Here is a 25,403-nt window from a genome sequence, read left to right as displayed (position 1 = left end):
AAATTATTTTATTAATTAATTTTAATTAGTTTTTAATTATTTTAATTAATCAATTAATTTATAATTAATTGATTAATTCATTTAATTAATTATTAATTGATTTTAATTGATTTAATAATTAGATTTAATTATTTAAAAATTGATTTAAAAATTCCCAAAAAATAGTTTTGATCTTTAAAATATTATTCTAAATTATTTTCAAGGCTCGATAATTATTATAAAATTATTTTAAAGTCAGATTCGGGTGTTCAAACCCTATTATTTAATTATAAAATGACTCGGAGTCCTAATTTTAAATTCCAAAAAATGTTCAAAAATTCGTAATAAATACCTGGAAAATCAATTTGACCCCGAATCTTCTTTGAAAAATTATTTTGATCGAATACCTTACGTGTTATGTGCTACGTGTTCACTGATTGATGCGTTATATGCCTATGTGGTTATGGTTTGACTGTTTTAGTCATAACTTTTAATCCGTAAATCGGATTTGGGTGAAACGAAGGGTAGGTAAAAGTTATGACGTCTATGTGATGATTAAAATAATACGAGTATGAATAATTGATAGATACTTGTGATGCCTAGCAGAGTCAGCAAGGCATAGAAAAGGAAATCAGTGATCCATAAATAGAAGCAAGGCATAAAAAGAGAAGAAAAGTGGTTGATGAATAAAACTATTAGATGAGTACAAGTAAAGTGGAAATCATCGATGATAAGGCAAGTACTTCTGAACGTCTCTTCAAGATATATTGCAAATATTTTCGAACTGTTTTCATAACATGTCGCTATTATTCATAATAATTCATGTTCAATATTGCAAGTGCTTTAAACTATTTAACCTTGAACCCTGATTGTTATTGATCTTGAGCCATAAGCCTTATTTTTCATAAACCATTAATTGTTGAATTCCCAGATACGAGCCATACACATACGATACCACTCCACAAATACATATCTACTACTGATTCTGATATTGAATTTCTTAACATACCAACCCTTATATCCTTGTTTAACAGAAGACCAATTCTTGGAACCCTTGAACCCTTGCTCTTCTACTTTCTGATTCTTTCCTTGATTGAAAGCCAATCTTTTTGAATTCCTTGTTATACCTTCATGGTATCGTGAATCACCCTATGTTTTAAGATAAATGTTATTTATAATTCAGCTTATTGATTACATTAGTTATCATTTTGAATTATTTTAGAATTGGATGGTTTGATAAACTGTGGATCAGATTCGTGGTCGGACCAGATTCGTGGTCGGACCAGATTTGTGGTCATAATAGGCCAATGTGTGCCTTGGATCCAGTATATATAGAGCAAAGCTAGGAGCCTTGCTCGGGATTAGTGCGTGACTGATCAGCAGCCTAACCTTGGTTTTTAAAATGAAAAGTGAATATCCAATTCTAAGCATTGCTTATTCAGAAACTTGATTCTTCTGAATCATTTCAATTGGTAATTGTTTAACCTCAACTGCTGCTATTATTACTTGCAGAGCTAGTTAGCTCACTCTTGCAAAACTTTTTATATTTTCAACAGTTGAAAAGGAAAGTGTTGGTAACGAGGATTCCCTGTCCAATGTGCGAGCTAGGGTTTCCGGTTTAGTTGGATCGAGCTAGCAGGAGTTTCACATTGTAAATGGGATAAGAAAGATTGTAAGAACGATGTCATTATCAGTTGTAAGTTGAACTAGTTGGGATTTGGTATGATATACTAAAAGTTAAGGTTGTGGCTTATTTTCATATTTTAACCTGTTGCGATCCATGGTTATGTAAAGAAGGGTCAATGCATATAATATTATATATACAGGTTTGTATATTGTGTGTGAGTGTGTTGTGAGCCCCAAACTTCTGACCTGGGTTTGGAGGGCGTCACAGGGTGGTGTCAGAGCTACAGGTTATAAGTCACTGAAACAAGCCTAGATTGTCGGAAATAGGTAGAGGGTGAGATTAGAATTAAGAAATAGAGAAATAGAACGTCGAGAGGTTGAGTGCGATTAAATAATAGGTTTTAGTGAGATTCGTAATGAGATTTGACATCCTTATCTAGCGACGTGATTTTCAGATGACGATAATGGGAGATTCTTTTATTCCTGGATCATCTGATCATTCGGAGCCTTCATTTGGAAGACTATCATATGATTCACGCTCTGCTCTTCCACCGGCATTAACTATGTCACATCTTATTGCGGCGGTCGCACCATTTTCACGTTAGTATCTCATCCCCTGATGCGAGACTATCTATTCGAGAATTTCCCCCATACGTTGTTTCTAGTTCTACCGGATAATTAGTTGTATGTACATCTTTCTGTCTACTCTAAATTTTGTTCTATAACATCCGTTTAAAACCCGTTTTATAAAGTAACAGCATATGGAAGTAATATGATATAAATCAACCTTGTTTTATAAAATAAATCTGATGATTACTGGATAGATTTGTTATACTTAGTAACCGTAAGAGATGAGGATGGAAATGTTACCAGTATGGGAGACTAGAAGTGAAGTTACGAATAAGATAGTATGCAACGGTAACTGAAGTTTTGTCGACCAATGAAGGTAAAATGGACCCAATGAAGGGTAGAAGATATATGGAAAGGAATGGGCTCTTATCTGATTATTTTCCTAATTGGATTCCTTGTGATAGTTGAGGAGGACGACAACCAACTCATATAGTAATGACGACCAGGTGTTGATTTTCAAAATTTTAAACCAGTTTTTAAAAGAGATTTTCTTAACTTTAAAAACTTGGTTGTCCAATTACTACTTGAGCTTCTTGTTTATTATAAGATTCAGGTTATCCAGATGAATACTTGTTCTAGAAATTAGTATGGTTCAGTTTAGGAGGCTAAGTGGACCCACTATTATGGAGAAACTGTTCATCCAATTTCTGAGATGATTAGAGCACGAGGAATCTGTCAATTCACGAGAAGCTGAGTATGAGCAAAGAAGATTAAGGAAATCTCTAGACCTTCTAAAGGGAGAACGTTATTAGCAAAAGAGGCGACAAATTGAATGATTAGCAGCATAAGCGAAATTTGAAGTTATGAGTGTAAATCTCGTAAAATTGCAAATAAAATCGCATATGAACGTGGAAGCGTGACGCTAAAGATACAAGACCTAATAAATGGGACATTATTTTAATGATCGATTTAAGAAAGCATTTCTGAGAACTTTCTAAAATTAATACACGACTCGGCATGGGATCTATTGATCGGAAAAGCGTTGAAGTTGTAAACAGATAAAATGCTGAAAGACGACCAATGATATCATTCTTTCTTATCATTCTTATAAATCTCGAGTGTATGAACTTCTTTCATGATCAGCTTTATAAGGTGATTGTTGAATCCCTTTCAAATCATTCCTTCTTCAAAACATTGTTTCCTAATTGGGACAAGCAGTGTTATGGTGTGACGATTTGTCGAAATGACAAAAAGTCTGGTGAAACGCCACCTAATCATGTGCTGTGTGCCATATGGTATAAAAGACTGGCCATCTTGAGTACTAATATGGTTGTCTCATTCCTATTCAAATCATTATTCATTTTTTTTTCTTCTTAAATCCTGATTTCTTGATTCATAAATTTCTCCAATTATTTCCTTGTAGTCTTATCCCTTACAAAAAGTTTTCAATCAGAATCATATACACAAATTCCTTCTTGTGTATGGTTTACTCTTTGAATGTTTTAAAAAGGAAGCGAAATGAACCCGTGTAGCAGACATAGTTACATAACAAGTGTGGACAATTGCAAGCCGATGAATGGTAGACATTTACGTGCAGAGAAGAATCATTATACCGATAACGGGATAGTTGCGAGAGCATCAAATCAAAGGCAGAAAATCTATATACATGATACGTTTCGAGTCTGAGATTTTGGCATGAATTGGAGTAATTAGAAAACTGTATGAGGTAAATTAACTAGAGAAAAATGAAAGTAAAGCTGCATGTATCAAATGAGGCAAATGATCGATTGGACAATGAAGGCGAATGAATAAATTCTTAACAATAACCAGATAATCAAGTAATACGTTGTGAAGATGAAGCATACCTTAATCATGTGGGAGATATTTATCATAAAGATTCAAGATCGAATAAATGCTAGATACGGATAAACTTTAAGTGTGTTCATCAAGGGATGGTTGGGATTTCCCACTCAAGAAAATGAGTTGTGGTAAAATTTACGCTTATAGAAGGGTCGACAAAGAAGGTTCAATATGGAAAGACATAAGGGGAGATGAAGGTATGGTGGTTTGACTGCAACAATTTTTAAGATGTTAAGCTTTAAAACCAAATGAACTCATTCGCAAGATTTTAAGAGTATTGGTTGAGACTAGGTGTTGGTCATCAGAGGTTGAACAAGTTAATTAATAAGGACAAGTGTATATTGCCAAGGATGGACGAATTGTTAAGTAGAGAGCTTTAAACATGAACTAGGAAGAATTCTAGTATAATTTATAATTATACTCAGTAATGATATTCTGTTATAATCAGAAGATATGAGAAAGGACATGGTATCATCAGAATCGTTCGCTATAATCCTAGGTTGAACTAAAATATGGGTTGTACTGATTATCATTACATGAGATGATGAAATTGTGAGTTTAGAAAATGGCAGTGGAATGGTACACGTGAGGATTGATTGTTGGTTGTTTGATTGATTGTTGGTGTCGGCTTGAGTCCGACTGGTAGTCAATAATATAAAGGAGATGCTGCCAAAATTTTCAGAGATTACCCTACTTTTAAAGATAGAATGTAAACTTTCATATGTTATTGATATTCTTATGATACTCCAAATAATTGTGATCTTGGTTCTCGAGGGAGGTTGTTACATCTAATCCGACTATATGTAATTGGTTTTTAATTTCATTTAGCTAGTCATCACTTGGTACAATTGATCAATTAAGTAAGTTAATTGGTTAATTTTATCAATTAATGGTCAGTTAGATGGAAATCGATTCCAATTAGATTAAATCAAATTTTGATGTGACTTTCAAATTTGAAATCAAAATAATGAGGAATTGGGGAGAAGTAAGGATGCTGGCAGAATTCAGAAATTTTCATAAATGTATGAGTTTTTGTGCGAGTGAATACGCCTGTCATAATGAACAAGAGAAATAAAGAGTCATTTGTATGTACAAGTGAGAAACATGTTTCCAAGAGTTAAAGATTTAAGATAAGGCAACAAGAAGAAAGGAAGAAGGGAGGTGGAATAAAGTAGAGATTAATAACTACACCAATATGGATTTCATTAAACAGTCAAGGAGATTATATCATCTGCAACAAAGTTTTATCAAAGGACGTCTTGTTTCTAAATTGTTGTGATAACCATACAATAAATGATTTGCCAAGTATTTCTGTTTTGGATAGAGTGTGCGGTATAGGTTAAATTCAGTTTCCGATTGATGTTGATACTTAGGTTATTGTTAAATATCGAAAGTGGTATTAATACAGATGATTGATGTTTACTTCAGAATGGGATGTTGTGAGCATTAAAGTTCATATTAATATCTAATTTGATATGATAACAAAATGAGTATTAATGTCAAGAGTTCGGTTTTGAATAAGCTATGAGAATGAAGAACGGAAATGGAAAAGGAAGTGGAATCAAAAGGATGATAAAGAAACTATATAAAATGCCAGGATATAGGTAAGATATGGGTAATATGAACGACAACGAAGATGGCTGGAGTTTAGCAAGGACTATGACCGCACGATTAACTATCACCCAGGAAAAGCAAACGTAGTAACAGATGCATTAAACAGAATGGAAGAACTGAACGTGTTAACAGTGTTAGAAGAATCCTACAAGGAATTTCAAAAATTAAAATTGGAAGCCAGAGTTTGCAAACCTAACAATGTAAAGATATATAGTAAGACCTTTCAGCCAGAATTGCTAGAGAAGGTAAAGAAATATCAAAGGGAAATAATAGATTAAGATATTAATAGTTAGAAGAAAAATATATATATATACTCAAAAAGATAATCAAGGCATTCCCAGATTGTATTTCCGAATATGGGATTCCACCAGTGACAGAATTGAAGAATGGACTTTTACAAGAAGCTCACAACTCAAGATATTCAATCCATCCATGGAGTACCAATATGTATAGAGATTTAGAGGAAAATCATTGGTGGCCAGATATGAGGAAAGAAATGGTGGGATATATTAGCAAATGTTACACGTATCAAGGAGTTAAGGCGGGACATCAAGGAATAGATGGATATATTGCGCCAAGAAACATCATGGTGATGTCACCTGAAAACCAAAAGTGAGGAAAGCGTTAATTGCATTATTATTGATAGGATAATTAAACCTGATCATTCTCATTCAGTAATAAACAGTTTATCCTATAAGTGGGTTGGTTGCTGCTTAAAGAAATGGTGATACATCATCAGATCCAGAAACTAATTGTAGATAATCAATATGGTGTGATTTAAAATTTGACAAAAGTATTCAGAATACGATAGATTATGTTGAACTAGAATGGTATGTAATACTTCTAGATGAACGGATACTAAGTAAAGCGGAACTAAAAAGACAGGAATTTGGTTGAACAACGATAACTCAAGAGATTTAAGCGACTCCGAAGGTATGATACGAGACATAGATGTCAAAGAAGACTCTCTTATGGTATGGCATAAAGAAAGAATAAACGCTATATGTGATTAGACGTCAAGGAAAGCATTGCAGTCAATTTCATATGAGAACTCCTTAGAACCAAAATAAATGATAATATAGGTTAAAAGCATGCCGGTGATGCCTTCAGGTTAGAGTACTTTCTTTAAAATGGTAAGAGATCTTCACTCGATAAACCTCCTCGATTGTGCTTCAAGGAAAATAAAATATGGTGATAAATCTGTGCGTTAGTCATATTCAGTCGAGATTTTCTCATTAATTCTTAACTCTGGAATAATCTCGAGAACGTTAGAAATCGAATACGCCATAGTTCCAGTATATCATTCGCAGATGGACGAGAAGATTAAAAGAACGACTAAAGTTCCTCGAATGCGATTCGAAGTGATTATGAACTAAGTTAATTGAATAGAGAAATATGTGGGAATAAGGTTCAATAACCATTAGCTATTGCAAACGTTCATGAGCATGAATTACTAGAATTACAAAGAAAAAGCTAATTAGTAAGCATTATGCAGGTCCCTTTTGAGACAATAAAATAGTCAGGATAAGTGCAAGTAAGTTGGCTTCACCGCCACACGTTTAGCAGATTCATAGGGTATTTATATGTGTATACTCAGGAAGAGTAATTTAGCTCCATTATATATAAAATGGAGACTCGAGTTGAGTTATATAAGCAACAGATAGAATATGATGTCAGCGAGAGATTGTTAAGTAATGGTTGATGCTGCGAGTAAAAGTTTATGAAAAGTTGTAAGGTTGAGGAATCAACCCGAGAAAATAAGAGTAAGATACTTGAAGGTATCATTATCTGATCCTTAGAGTGATTCTGAGGACAGAATCCTTTTAAGGGGGGAAGGATGTAACATCCAGGATATCGCGTGTAATTATTTTTATCAATAAATAATTTTTAAATGATTATTATGTGATTTTTGGTGAATTATCATATAATTGGTATGGATATGTGGATGCTTATATGTGATACAGTATAAGTTTGTTAATTTTATTATGACCAGAATAAAATATAGATAATTATGATATTTTTCTGGTAATTTTTGGGCTGTTAAATGATTTTATATTGATTTATTAATTTATTAATTATTTTCTGAATAATTACAAAATTATTTTATAAAGTCGGGAATCGTCCGACTTCTACCATTTTTACGTTTTTACAACCCGAAACTCTTCCAAAAACTCCTTCCTAGCCTAATCTGGTAATTCCGGACATTTTCCGTGTTTTGACTTTTTCGATCTGGATTACGGTTTGACCCGTGCGCGGCCCGGCGTAAGATTTTCGATACGATAATCATTTCGGTGAACCAACAAAACCTGTATTTTCGAAAAACGGGATATTATTACGTTATTTTCATATATAGTGTTTTATAAGAATCCCGGTTTGGATAATTATCCAATACGGGTATCGAATCGGATCATTTTTGCAGTTACTTAGCGGCTAAGTAACTAAATTAACGATCCAAAATGAGCCAATATTCCAAAAATATATATCTCTTTTATTATTTCATTTTATTCGTATAATCACAATCAGTCAGTAAAGCCCTGTAAAATACAGAGAAAATGTCAAATTAATATCGTGTTCTTGAGAATCAAACATACGAACGAAGGCATTATCAAACTCCGATTCGGGCATGCAACATATCAAAACGAAGCTCTCGAAATCTTCTTTCTGAATTAACCATTTGTTTTTGCCCAGAAATCAAGGTATTTTTCTGATTTAATTATTTTATTTCGAATTAATTATGGATTAAATTATGAATTTTTGTTCATGATGTTTTTGATATGATTTGATGATTCCATCGTGTAGATAATCTTTTTCTGGTCATTTTGGTATATTATACTTCAAATTTGGAGTTCAATAACATGTAGAAAATGATGTTTAATTCTGGAAATTGGAATTAGGGTTCTAGTTTATATGAATATTCTTAATTGGAATTAGGGCTTTCTGCTCCTAGGGTTTTTGTGTGATTTCTATGATTGATTAATATTCTTGATAAAATTTGCAACTGATTCATATATATAAATATTTTAAAGGATATCGGGAAGGGGCGGGAACCGTGTCGCCGGAGTTCTTGAACTTGGCGGCGGCGGCAGTTTTTTTGACTGGTTTTTTCCGGCTGTTTTGGCAAAGATTGGTAAAAACTAATTACAGGAAAGTGTTGTTGGCACAGAGAAGAACTGATCTGCACCTTCCTGGATGTGTTAGAGCAGGGGAAGACGACGGCCGGCGAATCGCTGCCGGTGCTCGTCTGAGAAGAAGGTGGAGGGAGGGGGGAAATTACATTTTCCACCCCTGCAATTTTCTAAAATTTCGATTTCCGTATTCTGGTTTCCAAAACTTACGAAAATCGGATTTCTGTTTTGTTTGTTTTCAAAAATGATATTCTTAATATTTTAAAAATTAGAAAATTGTTTATTTAATTATTTTAAATTCTAAAAATTATTTTAATTATTTATTTATTCAAAAATAAATCAAAATTATTTTATTAATTAATTTTAATTAGTTTTTAATATTTTAATTAATAGATTAATTTAAAATTAATTGATTAATTAATTGAATTAATTATTAATTGATTTTAATTGATTTAATAATTAGATTTAATTATTTAAAAATTGATTTAAAAATTCCGAAAAAATAGTTTTGAGCTTTAAATTATTATTCTAAATTATTTTCAAGACTCGATAATTATTATAAAAAAAATTTAAAGTCTGATTCGGGTGTTCAAACCCTATTATTTAATTATAAAATGACTCGGAGTCCAATTTTAAATTCCAAAAAATGTTCAAAAATTCGTAATAAATACCTGGAAAATTATTTTGACCCCGCACCTTCTTTGAAAAATTATTTTGATCGAATACCTTACGTGTTATGTGCTACGTGTTCACTGATTGATGCGTTATATGCCTATCTGGTTATGGTTTGACTGTTTTAGTCATAACTTTTAATCCGTAAATCGGATTTGGGTGAAACGAAGGGTAGATAAAAGTTATGACGTCTATGTGATGATTAGAATAATACGAGTATGAATAATTGATAGATAATTGTGATGCCTAGCAGAGTCAGCAAGGCATAGAAAAGGAAATCAGTGATCCATAAATAGAAGCAAGACATAAAAAGAGAAGAAAAGTGGTTGATGAATAAAACTATTAGATGAGTACAAGTAAAGTGGAAATCATCGGTGATAAGGCAAGTACTTCTGAACGTCTCTTCAAGATATATTGCAAATATTTTCGAACTATTTTCATTAAATGTCGCTATTATTTAAAATAATTATTGTTCTATATTGCAAGTGCTTTAAACTATTTAACATTGAACCCTGATTCTTATTGATCTTGAGCCATAAGCCTTATTCTTCATAAACCATTAACTGTTGAATTCCTAGATACGAGCCATACACATACGATACCACTCCACAGATACATATCTACCATATACTGATTCTGATATTGAATTTCTTAACATACCAACCCTTATTCCTTGTTTAACAGAAGACTAATTCTTGGAACCCTTGAACCCTTGGTCTTCTACTTTCTGATTCTTTCCTTGATTGAAAGCCAATCTTTTTGAATTCCTTGTTATACCTTCATGGTATTGTGAATTACCCTATGTTTTAAGATAAATGTTGTTTATAATTCAGCTTATTGATTACATTGGTTATCATTTTGAATTATTTTAGAATTGGATGGTTTTATAAATATGGACCAGATTCGTGGGCAGACCAGATTCGTGGTTATAGTAGGCCAATGCGTGCCTTGGATCTAGTATATATAGAGCAAAGCTGGGAGCCTTGCTCGGGGTTAGCGCGTGACTGATCAGCAGCCTAACCTTGGTTTTTAAAATGAAAGGTGAATATCCAATTCTAAGCATTGCTTATTCAGAAACTTGATTCTTCTGAATCATTTCAATTGGTAATTGTTTAACCTCAATTGCTGCTATTATTACTTGCTGAGCTAGTTAGCTCACTCTTGCAAAACTTTTTGTGTTTTCAACAGTTGAAAAGGAAAGTGTTGGTAACGAGGATTCCCTGTCCAGTGTGCGAGCTAGGGTTTCCGGTTAAGTTGGATCGAGCTATTAGGAGTTTCACATTGTAAATGGGATAAGAAAGATTGTAAGAACGATGTCATTATCAGTTGTAAGTTGAACTAGTTGGGATTTGGTATGATATACTACAAGTTAAGGTTGTGGCTTATTTTCATACTTTAACCTGTTGCGATCCGTGGTTATGTAAAGAAGGGTCAATGCATATAATATTATATATACAGGTTTGTATATTGTGTGTGAGTGTGTTGTGAGCCCCAAACTTCTGACCCGGGTTTGGAGGGCGTCACACAAGGTCTATTCCCTATGCTGAGGTCATTAAAAATATATTGCTTTGGTTATATATATCAAACCAAATGTTTGTTCCAATAGTAAGATCATCAGTGCGGAAAAGATCACATTCCTTCCGAGACATTACAGGTTGGAAATGTGGTTTTATAATTTTAGTGTGTTATTTTTGCTTCAGAGTGGTGTCTGGTCTCTACGTTCCTTCTATTAATCAGTCAAATGTCATTTTAGCTATGTTTAGTACTCAAAATACGTTGATAATACTATTGTTATCTCTAAGTCAGATTTATCCTGCAAAGATGCCTTGCATTACCGATGGGCTGCAGTTTGTTAGAAAAGTGTTGTAATTTCATCAATTAAAGATTATGTTTATAATTTAGTATACATCAGTAGATTCAGTAGATTGCTTATGAGTGAATTGTATTAAGAGATTGTTTATTGTTAGATAAGTCATCTGCCGCAATCTTGCAAGCTGGATACTTGACTGGAATATTACTCTCTCATTTCTTTCTTTTATGCACATGTTTGTTTAGCTAATACTTTTTGTTAATTAAACGGAAAAAGGTAATCATAAGAAATATTTATTTGTTGTTCATTTCACGCCCTGTATATCCATACATATAGCCCTTCTCCATATGGTTATACTAACAATTTGATTTGGTTTATGCAGATTTATGAAGGAGTATCTAGCTATGTACAATATTCTTGGATTTTTAGTTCTCTTGTCTATTGTATATTTTTACAATTTGTCATGGCATTTATTGGCTCATTCATTTATGGTTGTCATAGTGAGTGTGGTAAAAATTTCACAGCAAGTTTTGAACTCTTTTGTGGCATACATATTTTATCCTCTGTCAATGCTACTTGTTTATGATTTGCTTGTATGATGATCACTTCTTAAATTAATATCTTGTATGTGAAAAAATAGTTGTGGTGATACAAGGAATGCAGCTTATTAATTTTTGTTCATCGAATGTAATAGACATTATTGATGTAAAAATTTGGTCTTCAACTCATTTTCTCTGCCTCTATTTTTTTATTCTAGAATTGTTTTGACTATATTTTCTAGAAACCATTTCTATCAAAAGAAGATTGCAAAAATTAAATGATTTTATCCTCTATGACTTTGAAATTTATTAAAGTCTATTTTTAATAATTCTTAAATTTTAAAATTATATCCTTTAATTCTAGCTTAAACTTTATTTTTAAAATTTTAAAATTTTATATTTTTTTTAATAAAAAAATATTTAATTTGAAATTTTGTACTCAACCCTTTCATGACAATGCTTCATCCAAATAAGGTGAGGGTTGAACCCCTTCTTTCAAAACCCTTAAAACCAAACAAGGTAGGGGTTCAATCTAACTCAACCTAACCCATCCTAGCCTAGCCCAGCCCAGCCCAGCCTAACCCCACATCTCCTAACCCCTCAACCAAACAAGGCCTAAGGGACAAGGCTAAGTGATGGTTACACTCTCTGCCAATAGGATCTATCACCACTTGAGAGGATCTTGCGCAAAAGTTTCTCACTAAATTCTTCCCCATGGGGAAGACTGCTGCAATCAGGAATGCTCTTACCCAGTTTGCTCAGCAAACAGGGGAATCTCTGTGTGAAGCTTAGGATCGATATAAGGAGATGCTAAGGAAGTGCCCACACTATGTAATGCCTGATTGGATGATTATTAATTGCTTCTACAATGGATTGGGTGCTACTTCTAGAGCCATACTTGATGCAGCATCAGGAGGAGCCTTGTGGGCTAAGAGCTACGATGAAGCTTATGAACTTATTGAACTGATGGCTGCTAATGAGTACCAGAATCCTTCCCAGAGACTGACTCAGGGAAAAGTCACAGGAATTTTGGAGTTGGACGCAGCTACTGCTATCGCTGCCCAACTTAAGGCTTTGACGATGAAGGTGGACATTTTGGCTAATTATGGAGTAAATCAAAGCGCTAGTGTTTGTGAGCTTTGTACTGGTGCCCATGAAACTGATCAGTACGCAATTTCTAGTGAATCAACTCAGTTTTTGAGCAACTTCCAGCGATCGTAGCAACCAGTGCCAACCACCTATCATCCCAACAACCACAATCATCATAATTTCAGTTGGAGCAATGCTCAGAATGCGGTTTAACAGCCTTATCAGCAGTACCCAGCTAAACAATACAACCCCCCTGGTTTTCAGCAACCAAAGTATGCACCGAGACAGCAACTTCAGCTGCAACAAGCCAGTGAAAAATCTGAATTAGAGGAGTTAAAGCTCATGTGCAAGAGTCAAGTTGTTTCTATTAAGGCCTTGGAAAATCAAATTGGGCAAATTGCCAATGCCTTGCTAAATCGCCAACCTGGTACATTACCTAGTGACACTGAAGTGCCAAGAAAGAGGGAAGATAAGGAGTAGGTAAAGGCAATCACTTTAAGGTCTGGAAAGGTTACGAATCCTGAACAAACTCAAGAGTTGACTGAAGAAGTTGGTGCTGAGAAAGAAGTAGTGCAACGGAACAAAGAAGTGGAACCAAGGAAGACTACTGTTGAGCACACTCCGCCTGAGGGAAATATAAGGGAGAAACAGATCTATCCTCCACCGCATTTTCCCAAGCGGCTTGCAGAAGAAAAAGCTGGACAAGCAATTCGAGAAGTTTCTGAAGGTGTTCAAGAAACTTCATATCAACATACCTTTCGTCAAGGCTCTCGAGCAGATGCCGAGTTATACAAAGTTTATGAAAGGTATTCTCTCTCGAAAGGTGAAGCTAGATGATTTAGAAACAGTTGCTCTCACGGAGGAATCCAGTGTTATGCTGTAACAGAAGTTTTCTCCGAAGTTTAAAGATCCACGAAGATTCACTATTCCATGTACTATTGGAAAAGTGTCTTTTGACAGATGTTTATGTGACTTGGGAGCTAGCATCAATTTGATGTCTTTGTGAATTTTCAAGCAGTTGGATTTACCTGATCCCAAACTGACTTATATGACCTTGCAGTTGGCCGACCGTTCTATTACATATCCGCGAGGTATTGTGGAGGATGTTTTGGTCAAGTCTGATAAACTCATCTTTCCTGATGATTTCATAATTCTTGATTTCGAGGAGGATAAGAAGATTCTCATAATCTTGGGAAGACCTTTCCTGGAAACTGGCCGAACCTTGATAGATGTGCAGAAGGGTGAGGTTACCATGCGAGTTTTGGATCAGGATGTCACTTTTAATGTGTTCAATGCTATGAAATTCCCTACTGATAATGAGGAGTGCTTAAAAGTGGAGTAGGTCGATTCAGTGGTCACGTCGGAACTTGATCAATTGCTAAAGTCTGATGCCTTAGAAAAAGCCTTATTAGGGAATTCAAATAGTGAAGATGACGAAGGGGAAGAACAATTGCAATATTTGAATGCTTCTCCCTGGAAAAGGAAAATCGATATGCCTTTTGAATCTCTCGGTATGGAGGAATTGAACAAAGCTCCTAAACGCCTCAAGCCGTCTATTGAGGAAGCTCCCACTCTTGAGCTTAAGCCTTTACCTGAACATTTGAGGTACACATTTTTAGGTGATGCATCTACTCTGCCTGTTATTATTGCATCTGACCTTTTAGGTAGTGATGAGGAGAGGCTTTGAAGGATTCTGAGAGAGTTTAAGTCGGCAATCGGATGGAATATAGCAAATATTAAGGGAATCAGCCCTTCTTGCTGTATGCATAAAATTCTGCTAGAGGAAGGTAGCAAACCTACGGTCGAGCAGCAAAGAAGACTTAATCCTATCAGGAAGGAAGTAGTAAAAAAAGAAATTCTTAAGAGGCTAGATGCAGGGATTATATACCCTATCTCTAACAGTTCGTGGGTAAGCCCGATTCAATGTATGCCAAAGAAAGGTGGAATTATTGTGGTAGCAAATAAGAAGAATGAGCTTATTCCTACAAGGACAGTCACGGGGTGGAGAGTTTGCATGGACTATAGGAAGCTAAACAAAGCCACTAGGAAGGATCACTTCCCTTTGCCCTTCATTGATCAGATGCTTGACAGGTTGGCCGGTCATGAGTACTATTGTCTTCTGGATGGCTATTCGGGTTACAATCAGATTTGTACCGCTGCAGAAGATCAGGAGAAAACTACCTTCACTTGTTCATTTGGTACTTTTGCCTTTAGACGATTTTCTTTTGGTCTGTGTGGTGCGCCAGCCACATTTCAGAGATGTATGATGGCCATCTTTTCTGACATGATTTGCCATAACGTGGAGGCGTTCATGGACGACTTCTCAGTCTTTGGCAATTCTTTTGATGAATGCTTGCAAAATCTGGGACATGTTCTCAAAAGGTGTGTTGAGACCAATCTGGTTCTCAATTGGGAGAAATGTCACTTTATGGTGCATCAGGGCATTATTCTCGGGCACAAGGTTTCTAGTAAAGGTCTAGAGGTGGACAAGGCCAAGGTGGGGGTCATTGAGAATCTTCCTCCACCTATTTCTGTTAAGGGAATTTGCAGTTTTCTTGGTCATGCAGGTTTCTACAGGCGTTTCATCAAAGACTTCTCGAAAATTTCAAAGCCTTTGTGCAGTCTGTTAGAGAAAGATGTTCCTTTCAAGTTTGATGATGAGTGCCTTGCGGATTTTGAGACATTGAAGAAGAGTTTAATCATGACACCGGTCATAACTGCACCTGATTGGAATGAGCCTTTTGAGATGATGTGCGATGCAAGTGACTATGCAGTTGGAGCAGTTCTCGGGCAAAGGAAGAACAACATATTTCATGTGATCTACTATGCTAGTAAGACCCTAAATGGTGCCCAACTGAATTATACTACTACGGAGAAAGAGCTTTTGGCTATTATCTATGGTTTTGAGAAATTTCAATCTAATCTACTTGGGACTAAGGTGACAGTTTTCACCGATCACAGTGCAATTCGATATCTCGTCTCAAAAAAGGGCTCGAAGCCTAGATTGATTAGATGGGTTCTTGTGCTCCAAGAATTTGAACTAGAGATCAAGGACAGAAAAGGAACTGAAAATCAAGTCGCTGATCATCTCTTACGTTTAGAAAATCCTAATGCTACTTCATTGGATAAGACATTGATAAATGAGTCTTTTCCCGACGAGCAACTATTTGGAGTGCAAGAAGAAGAACCGTGGTTTGCAGACATTGTGACTACCTTGTGAGTAATATCATGCGTCCCGACTTATCTTATGCTCAAAGGAAGAAGTTTCTACATGAGGTGAAGTGGTATATGTGGGATGAGCCATTTCATTTTCGCCAAGGAGCTGACCAAATCATCAGATGTATTTATTACAGCGAAACGGGGGGGGGGGGATCTTGCGAGATTGCCACTCAACGGCTTATGGAGGACATTATGGTGGAGAAAAGACAGTAGCTCGTGTTCTTCAAGCAGGTTTCTTTTGGCCGACATTATTTAAAGATGCTCATCAGTTTGTTTTGAAATGTGATCGATGTAAACGTGTGGGTAATATGTCTAAGAGGGATGAGATGCCTCTTAATATGCTTCTCAAGGTTGAGGTCTTCGATGTTTGGGGAATTGACTTCATGGGGCCATTTGTCTCATCTTGTAACAATTAGTATATCTTGTTGGCGGTTGATTACATGTCAAAATGGGTTGAAGTTAAGGCGTTGCCAACGAACGATGTGAAAGTGGAACTTAATTTTCTTCACAAGCAGATATTCACAAGGTTTGGAACTCCAAGAGTCATAATCAGTGATGTGGGGTCGCATTTTTATAATCGCAAGTTCACTGCTATGATGAAAAGGTATAATGTGAATCATCGCATTGCTACGGCTTATCATCCTCAGACGAATAGTCAAGCAAAGGTATCTAACAAGAGATCAAGCGCATTTTGGAGAAAGTGGTGTGTCCATCAAGGAAGGATTGGTCTTTGAAGCTTGATGAAGCTGTTTGGGCTTATAGAACAGCATATAAGACTCTATTGGGAATGTCACCGTTTCAGTTGGTTTATGGTAAGGGGTGTCATTTGCCTGTGGAGCTCGAGCATAAGGCATATTGGGATTTGAATAAGTTGAATCTGGACTTGGATGCGGCTGGAAAGAAGAGGATGCTTCAACTAAATGAACTTGATGGGTTTCGACTTCAAGCTTATGAGAACAACAAAATATATAAGGAGAAAGTCAAGATGTGGCATGATAGGGGTTTAGTGCTCAAGTCATTTGTGCCGGGGCAACAAGTTCTTTTATTCAACTCTTGTCTCCGTCTTTTTCCTGGAAATTTGAAGTCAAGATGGTTAGGTTCGTTTATTGTCAAAACTGTGTTTCCACATGGAGCGGTGGAAATTTTTGAGAATGATCCGGGCCAAGCATTCAAGGTAAATGGTCAAAGGTTGAAGCATTATTATGGAGACACGGAAAACCGCGAGGTGGTTAGTGTCTTTTTATTGTCCATTTGATTTCAGGATTCTACGTTGAGCTAGCGACGTAAAAGAAGCGCTTCTTGGGAGGCAACCCAAGTATGTTGTACATTAGTAGGTAGAAGAAGCAAGAAGAAAAGAGAAAAAACATAAAAAAAACCAGAAAAATTGGGCGCGGCCGCGCCGTTTTTCCAGTAGCCAAGCGCGCCTGCGCTGTTCTAGCGCGCGGCCGTGCCGGTTTTCCAGAAAGTGAGCGCGCCTGCGCTGTCTCAGCGCGCGGCCACGCCGGGTCCCTATTCGAAAAAGAAAAACGGTATTTTTAAGAGAAAAATCGGGATTTTTAATTAAAAATCAATTCCAACCCGATTTTTACTCTTCCACATCCCATAATTCCCTCTCCTAATCAATTCCATTATTCCCACGATTCCCATAATCAATTCCCACTTCTATTCCTTATAGATCATACCTCTCCACCTATAGATACATACACTTACACACAACTTCTCCACCAATTCACAAACTCTCAAACACAAATTCTCTCTAAACACTTAAGCTTTTATTCTTTCTTCTTCAATCCCGATGGCACCCAAGAGACAAAGAACTCAAGTTGGAAGCAGCACCACCGACTCTTCATCTATGGGTGGTGTGAGGCCCAGGTTTTCTACTCCTGAGGCTGAGGAGAGTATACTAGGCTTCTCTCGAAGCCTATTGCTAAGGAGCGAGGTTTTCTGCCATCTGGGAAGGATGGTAAGCTATTAGAGATGATTCTCGAGATGGGCTGGGTTTTTTTTATGAGGCGCCCGTTGTTGTGCCCATGAATGTTGTGTGGGAGTTCTATACAAATGCCAAGGCGGAGAAGAATGGGTTCACGGTGGTGAGGGGGAGGACTGTAGAGTACAGTGTTGATGCTATCAGGGCGGTGATTGAGCAGCCCGCGAGGAAGGTGGGTCAGGACACTTGGAATGATAAGACTCCGGAGGACTTTGATTTGGATCTCATCGTTGCTACTCTCTGTGTGCCTGAGACTCATTGGAAGTTCAAGAGGGGCACTACTGATTACTACACGTTCCCTGCGTCATGCATGAACATGTTTGCACGGGCTTGGAACTCGTTTATTTATGCTAACATCATGCCATCTTCGCATGTGCATGAGATTACTGTGGAGCGTACTCGTCTGCTGTGGGGTATTCTTCAGGGTGATTACATTGACTTGGGGATGGTGATATATCAGGGGATTCTGAGATTCTTGAGGGGAGGTACTACAGGTGCTATTCCGTATGTATCAGTTGTGACGAAGTTGTGCGTGGCAGTTGGTGTTCATTGGCCAGCACATGAGCAGCTACAGCTTCCCAGTGCTCCTATTGATAGTTCTACGCTGCAGAGCATGCAAGAGTGGTATGGAGGGAAGCCCGATCCTAAGGGGCTTGGTTATTTATATGATCATTTTCCAGGTGGTGTGCCTATGGAAGCATCTACAGCAGGAGGTTCTCAGCATGCCCGTAGAGCAGCTTGGAGAGCTCAATATGGAGAGGAGGCTGGTTCGTCGCAGCAGCAGCAACAGGAGGCAACAGGAGCAGAGATGGAAGCTGGTTTGAGTTCGACGCAGTAAAGGCATCTCGCGAGGAGGATGGATGCGATGCATGACATCCATAGTCGGTTTGCACACGATCTCACCCAGGTACTTGGGACAGCTTTTAGAGCCACCGGTGTTGACATCCAGTGGCCATTTTTTGGTGAGGATTCAGTGTATCTGCCTCCAGACATGCCTGACACTCCACCTTTTGAGGGTGAGGATTCTGATTCACAGTAGGTATGCCTGATTCCTTACTATTACCTTCACCGAGGATAGTGAATATTTTAAGTTTGGGGGTAGTAGTTGAAGGAATATAGTTTATGTGAGTCTCATATAGTTGGCATATTCATGATTGTTTTTTTTCATATAGTTGCATATTTTTCCATGTAGTTTTTTTTTATTTTTGGTAGTTTTATGATATTTTGCTCATGTAGTTTCATGCATTTGCATTATAACATGATCCCTTAGATAATTTTCCGATTGATTTGTGATATTGATGCTAGTGTAGTGATGTCGTATTTGGTGATGTTGAGTCTTATTAGATTGATTTGCATGCTAGAGATACTAGTATTTCACTAAGTCTTATAGGTTGCTAGAGTGCTAGATCATAGTCATGATTTGTTTGATTGTCGAGATTTAATCGCTTGTTTATATTTGGAATTTAGGGTATTCTCTTAATAATAAAGACATGGATATTTAAAAAAATTGGAGAAATTGGATTTCATTGCAAGTTATGTGGCTAGGTGTCAATTGGCTAGTAGCTGGCTCATATTTATATGAGTAGTCTAGGGTTGAACGAGATGGAGCGAAACACACTCGTTCAGAAATTTGTGAAAAAAAGAGGGAAAAAAATAATAAAAAAAAGAAAAAGAATAAGTGTTATGCATAATTGATCACGAGTGGGTTCTTTAGTACTCGAGTTATTAAGTTCTTAGGGGATTTTGTGCCTAGTGACCTAAGGCTTTTATAGTTTGGGATTTGCTAACCTAACGCTCGCTACATGGGTACTATTGTATAAGTCTTTTGTAGACCTCACTCATTGCACGATCCAATAAGCATACTTTTGTTGTGTTATTGTGAATAAAAGCATAAATCCATAAAAAATCTGATATAAGAATTTAAGTGTTATAAGTTATTTTGAGTCTAGCTTTTATTCTATTTATAAACTTGTGATTGTTTTGATAAGTAGTGAGTCATGATTGTCGATCTAGTAGCAATAGTATATTTGTAAGCATTTGCACACACGCACATCTCTGGTTGTAGGTTGATTTGAGAGATTTGATTGATCTTTATGCGAATAATTGCATTTGCTGAGGTGTTGCTTATTGGTTGGTTTAGTTACTCTATGGGGATCATTGCATTCATATTAGTTGCATTCATGCATTTTTATTTCTTGTTTTTCAGTCTGTTTATGCTTGAGGACAAGCATCGATTCAAGTTTGGGGGTATGTTGAGTGGCATTTATGACACTTTATAATGCTCTAATAAGCTTTAGATTGGTGCATTTGTACTCAAGCTATTAAGTGTTTTAACGTCTTTTCTGGTGTTTTTGTATTTCAGGCATTAATCTGTGAATCAGGTAAATTAGCATTATTTTGGTGCTAATATGGTGTCTAGGTGGTGCTGGAATAAAAGCTCATTGAAGCCGGCTTAAAGCTGCAGGATAAAGAAAAAGAAAAGAAGTTATTTCTTGCAGAAGCCCAGCGCGCCCGCGCGGAACAAGCGCGCGGCTTCGCCAAAGTACAGAAAGCCAGCGCGCCAGCGCTGATGAAGCGCGCGGCCGCGCCGCGTCGGGATAATAAAATCCTGATTCTATTACGATTCTATTTTATAGACTCCTGGTTTGATTAGGCTGCTATATATTGATAACTCAAGATCATTTTTTAAGAAGGAGACTTACCAGAGCACAAGAAGAAGACGACAAGAGACTTATAGCACAATTCAGCAAAGTCGAAGACGATCTAGTTTATTCTTGTGAATCTTTGTTTTGAGTGGTAATCTTGGATGCTCATTTCTTGTTTTATTGAACCTATATTCTTTTTTGTACTTGGTTTTAATTATTCGTTATAAAGACTACATTTTATATACCATGCTTTCATTGGAACCCACGTTGATGATGAGTTCGATTATGGGCTAATCGTTATCGTGGGGTTTTAACGGATTTATTTATGGATTACGTTAGTTAAATTGTTTGATGCCTTAGTATGTGGTGATTGTATGATATCCTAGTATTGGTTGAGCGTATTCGTCTTGTGAGCGTCGTGAACTTATAAGATAGTGTGTTAATTCTTAATGAAGTGAAAGTGCATTTAAGGATTTAGAACTTGCCATGCTAGCATAGGTTCATGTATTGTCATGCATGATTTGTAGGTAATTTTAACCATCTTACTTTCCCTGTGTAATCAAGATAGATAACTTGTGCTTAAACCGTTATGTTGTCAAAATCTATAGACATATAGGGTCTCAATATAATTGGTGTCTATTCAGCTTCTATGTCTTTTATGGATGTCTGGTAGTATGGTACTCACGTAATGAAAGTTGGCGTTTATCAGTTTCGTGTTATCTTATTAGTATCATCATCATTGCATGCTAAGGTTAAGAATAATAAGTTTGTCATAATTATTAATTCCATCAATCTTATTTCTGTATTTATAATTATTAGTTTAATTCTTAGTTATAAACAACCTCACTTTGTTATGGGCTTAGCATTGAATAATGTTATTCCCTAACAATACAACAAGAATTACAGAAGGGGGGGGGTTGAATGAAATTCTGGCTACTTTTTGAGATTTATGAAAAATGGTTCTAACCGGATTTATATTTAACTATTTAATTTGCTAGGTACGGAATACATAGTCAAGTTAATCAAACATAAAGTAATAAAAATACAAGTCTTTAAAACTTTCTGGTGGATTTGAATGTATCCGCCAGATATATATATCAAGAAAATCATGTGAAGCTTGAATAGCTCACAGCTGCTTTACAAGTGAACAACTAAACTTGCAAAGAAATGCTACATAATACAGCTTACAAATGTTTCTCTGAAAAATGTGTTTTTCTTAGTCTATTGTTGTTGTTGTTCTACTTGCTACACTTGGTTTATATATCACCAAGTTTACATAAAATAAGACAAGATAATAAAACAAAACCTATCAAGTCTAACTCCATGTTGCTTCACTACTCTATTCCAGCATCTTTGAAAATCTTCATAACTTGCATGGAAATAGTAATGCTTCTTTGTTGTCAAAACCCTGCTAAATAGGCTGCCACATTTTTTTTGCAAACACTCAACACATGTGACTGTGTTGTCACTGTCAATAGATGTTTAAATTGATCATCCGTCGGGTACATGCTTTTTATCCGTCGGGTAGCCTTGTTGATCATCCGTCGGGTAGCTTTGTTGATCATCCGTTGGGTAGCTTTGTTGATCATCCGTCGGGTAGCCATTTATCACTTGACTCCATTTCATTTGTGCAAAATTACAAGACATCTTATATTTACATTTAATCAACCTATTTTGTACATCTACTAGCAGTCTACATGATTGATAAGCTACTATAGAATCTTATACAAAGTTGTTTGCAGAAATGTGATACATGACTTATTGTTTATATAAGCTACTCACCTGATGGATATCAATTAGTCATCCATTGGGACTATATTGAATCATCCATCGGGACTATAATTGATCATCTATCGGGTGCTATAAAATTTACTAAGTTAAATCTTTTAAGGTGTTTTGTTAAGCTTATCATCAAGTACACAACATATTCCTAACAATCTCCCCCAATTTATGTCTACTGGAATTGTAGCCATAAATTAAGAGAAACTTGATGATAACAAAACATACTTAAGATACAGATTGAAAAAATAGTAGATAAAACTGATAAGTGCTACAAATTGCTGAAAGTTGAACAATACAAAGTACATAAAGAAATTGCTCACAATTGTTATCAAGATGCTCCTCTAGTCTGAGCAGATAGATCTATTTCCTTGATTGTCTGGATTTCTTCCCAAGCCTTCTGTTATTTTCTTCAATTTGCTTCTGAATTTGTCTGTGGAATTCAAGTTCATCAGCTTCTGAGAGATTTAGCATTTCCTGCATTTCCAAAAGAGTCTCATTGCTAGAGATACTCAGTTGGTCCTCCAATCTGAAAAATCTTCTGACACCTTTGTCATCCATGAATTCCATCAGCCAATAGGTCCTTAGATACACTCTTTTTCCTGTAAAGGGAATAGATAGAGTCTTTGGAAGTGCATCTTTGGCTCTAATACTCCTTAGTTCCTCAATCCTCTTTAGAACTATTCTTCTTGCAGTCACATTGTATCCAAAGTTCTTTTTGAAGGATGAGTAGGCTTTAATCAGAACAGATTGGCTTTCTTGGAGAATCCTGTGAAGAGGCCATGCCATCTCTTTCCCTCCCTTGTATATAAATACCGGTCTTTCAGGAAGTTATCTATAAGCATCAATTCCTCTTACTTCTTCCAATTCATCGAAGTAGAGATTTAAGTATGAAAATTCCTTGATATCACAAATGTACATGAGATCTCTCTTGTTGACTGTGGGTTGGGATTTGGTTAGAGCTTTGGATTTGAGAGTGTTGTGCATATGTTGTGTACTTGATGATTTCATAAACAAAACATCTAAGTAGATTTTACTTAGTGAAATAATGTAGCACTCGACGGATAAGAATTGTAGTCCCGACGGATAACTCATTATAGTCCCGACGGATGTTAACTTATTATCCATCGAGTGAGTAGCTTATGTAATAATAAGTCTGTAACACAGTTTTGTATACATCTTTGTATAGATTCTGTAGTAGCCTATAAGTCATGTAGACTTTAACTAGATATGCAGAATAGGTTGATTAATTATATATAAATGATGTCTTGTAATTCTGCATAAATGAAATGAAGTCAAGTGCCAAAATAGCTACCGACGGATGATTAACAAAGCCATCGACGGATGATCAAATGACTATCAACGGATGTTTAGTATAGCAGTCGACGGATGATCAATGAAGCCATCAACGGATGTTCAGAAAGTCGACGGATGATCATATATCCAACGGATGTTCATAAATTCCAACAGATGATCATATAAAAAATTCAAACAGTAGTTGAATAGTGAAAGCTGAGCACAGCCGTCGAGATGTATACAAATCTACTGTGGAAGCCCATTAACTGGGTAATAGAGGACGAAAAGCAGCAAAGCTTAAGACTGATAGTTTTTATATTTATTCAGTCTTTTTGACTTTGTAATCTTGGTAATATATAAACCAAGAACGTAGCAAATAGTATGCAGGGTGTTGAGAAAGAAAAACAGAGAAATCTTTGTAAGCAGAATCATTAGCATTTCCCTGTATTCTCAGCAGTTCAATTTGTAAGCAGCTGTGAGCATTCTTGCACACAGAGTCCTCTCGATATATAATATATATATATATATATATATATCTGGTGGAATTGTTTAAATCCACCAGAATGTTTTTAAAGACTCTTATTTATAATTACTTATGTTTTGATTTAATTAAGTTTCTATTCCGCATTGTGCTAATCAAAACACTTATATCTATATTCGAGTTGAACATTTTTATTTCGAGAAAAAGGTTCAAGAATTCCATTCAACCCCCTTCTGTAATTCTAGCTATATTGTTAAGGGACTAACAATTAGTATCAGAGCAAGCTCTTAATATACAAAGAGTTTAAAGATCAAAACAATTCAGCAAGATGAACAAGAAAGACGTTGAAGTCAAGATTCCTTTTCTAGATAAAGATAATTACCATCATTGGAAGGTAAAGATGCATCTTCATATGCTTTCTCAAGATGAGGCCTATGTGGATTGCATAGAAAGAGGTCCTCATGTTCCAATGAGAGCTGCAACAGGAAACGAGCCATCAGTTCCCAAGCCAAGGCACGAATGGTCTGATCCTGACATTGAACAAGTCAGGAAGGATAAAAAGGCCATGTAAATCCTGTTCAATGGAGTTGATGCAGACATGTTTGACAACATTATTAACTGTAAAACTGCCAAGGAAGTCTGGGATACTATACAGATAATCTGTGATGGCACCGAGCAAGTTAGAGAAAATAAAATGCAGCTCTTGATTCAGCAATATGAGCATTTTAACAATGAGGAAAGTGAGTCACTCACTGACATTTTTAGTAGATTCCAAAAACTACTAAATGCTCTTAAGTTGCATGGAAGTCTATCAGACTAAAGACTCTAATATGAAATTTCTTAGATCTATTCCAAAGGAATGGAAACCAATGACAGTCTCATTAAGAAACTCACAAGATTATAAAGAGTTTACTTTGGAGAGACTGTATGGCATCCTGAAGACCTATGAGCTTGAGATAGAGCAGGATGAAAGGATGAAGAGAGGAAAGAAGAAAGGAGGATCCATTGCACTAGTTGCTGATTTGGAAAAGGAAAAGGAAGTAAAGATGGAAGTTGTTGAGTCAACTTCTAAGGTCTGTGAAAGCAAGGGCAAGGGGATTGCAGTAGAAAGT

General features: G+C 36.1%; 1 protein-coding gene and 1 non-coding gene across 2 annotated transcripts in view; one reads left to right on the top strand and one right to left on the bottom strand.

The window, feature by feature from the left end:
* Window positions 1–2,069: 2,069 nt before the first annotated feature.
* Window positions 2,070–25,403, top strand: part of LOC141679347 (uncharacterized) — a 44,600-nt gene continuing 21,266 nt past the window's right edge. The window contains exon 1 of the mRNA XM_074485849.1: window positions 2,070–2,205. Coding sequence (XP_074341950.1) covers window positions 2,070–2,205 — 136 coding nt within the window. The remainder of the gene's footprint in view (window positions 2,206–25,403) is intronic.
* Window positions 12,525–12,631, bottom strand: LOC141681194 (small nucleolar RNA R71). Its single transcript, XR_012558636.1, has one exon. It is a non-coding gene; the product is annotated as a small nucleolar RNA R71 (small nucleolar RNA).

The sequence above is a fragment of the Apium graveolens genome, chromosome 8, assembly GCF_009905375.1.
Source record: "Apium graveolens cultivar Ventura chromosome 8, ASM990537v1, whole genome shotgun sequence".
Taxonomy (NCBI): domain Eukaryota; kingdom Viridiplantae; phylum Streptophyta; class Magnoliopsida; order Apiales; family Apiaceae; genus Apium; species Apium graveolens.
The sequence above is the reverse complement of the archived record's forward strand: the minus strand, read 5'-3'. Positions and strand labels throughout refer to the sequence as shown.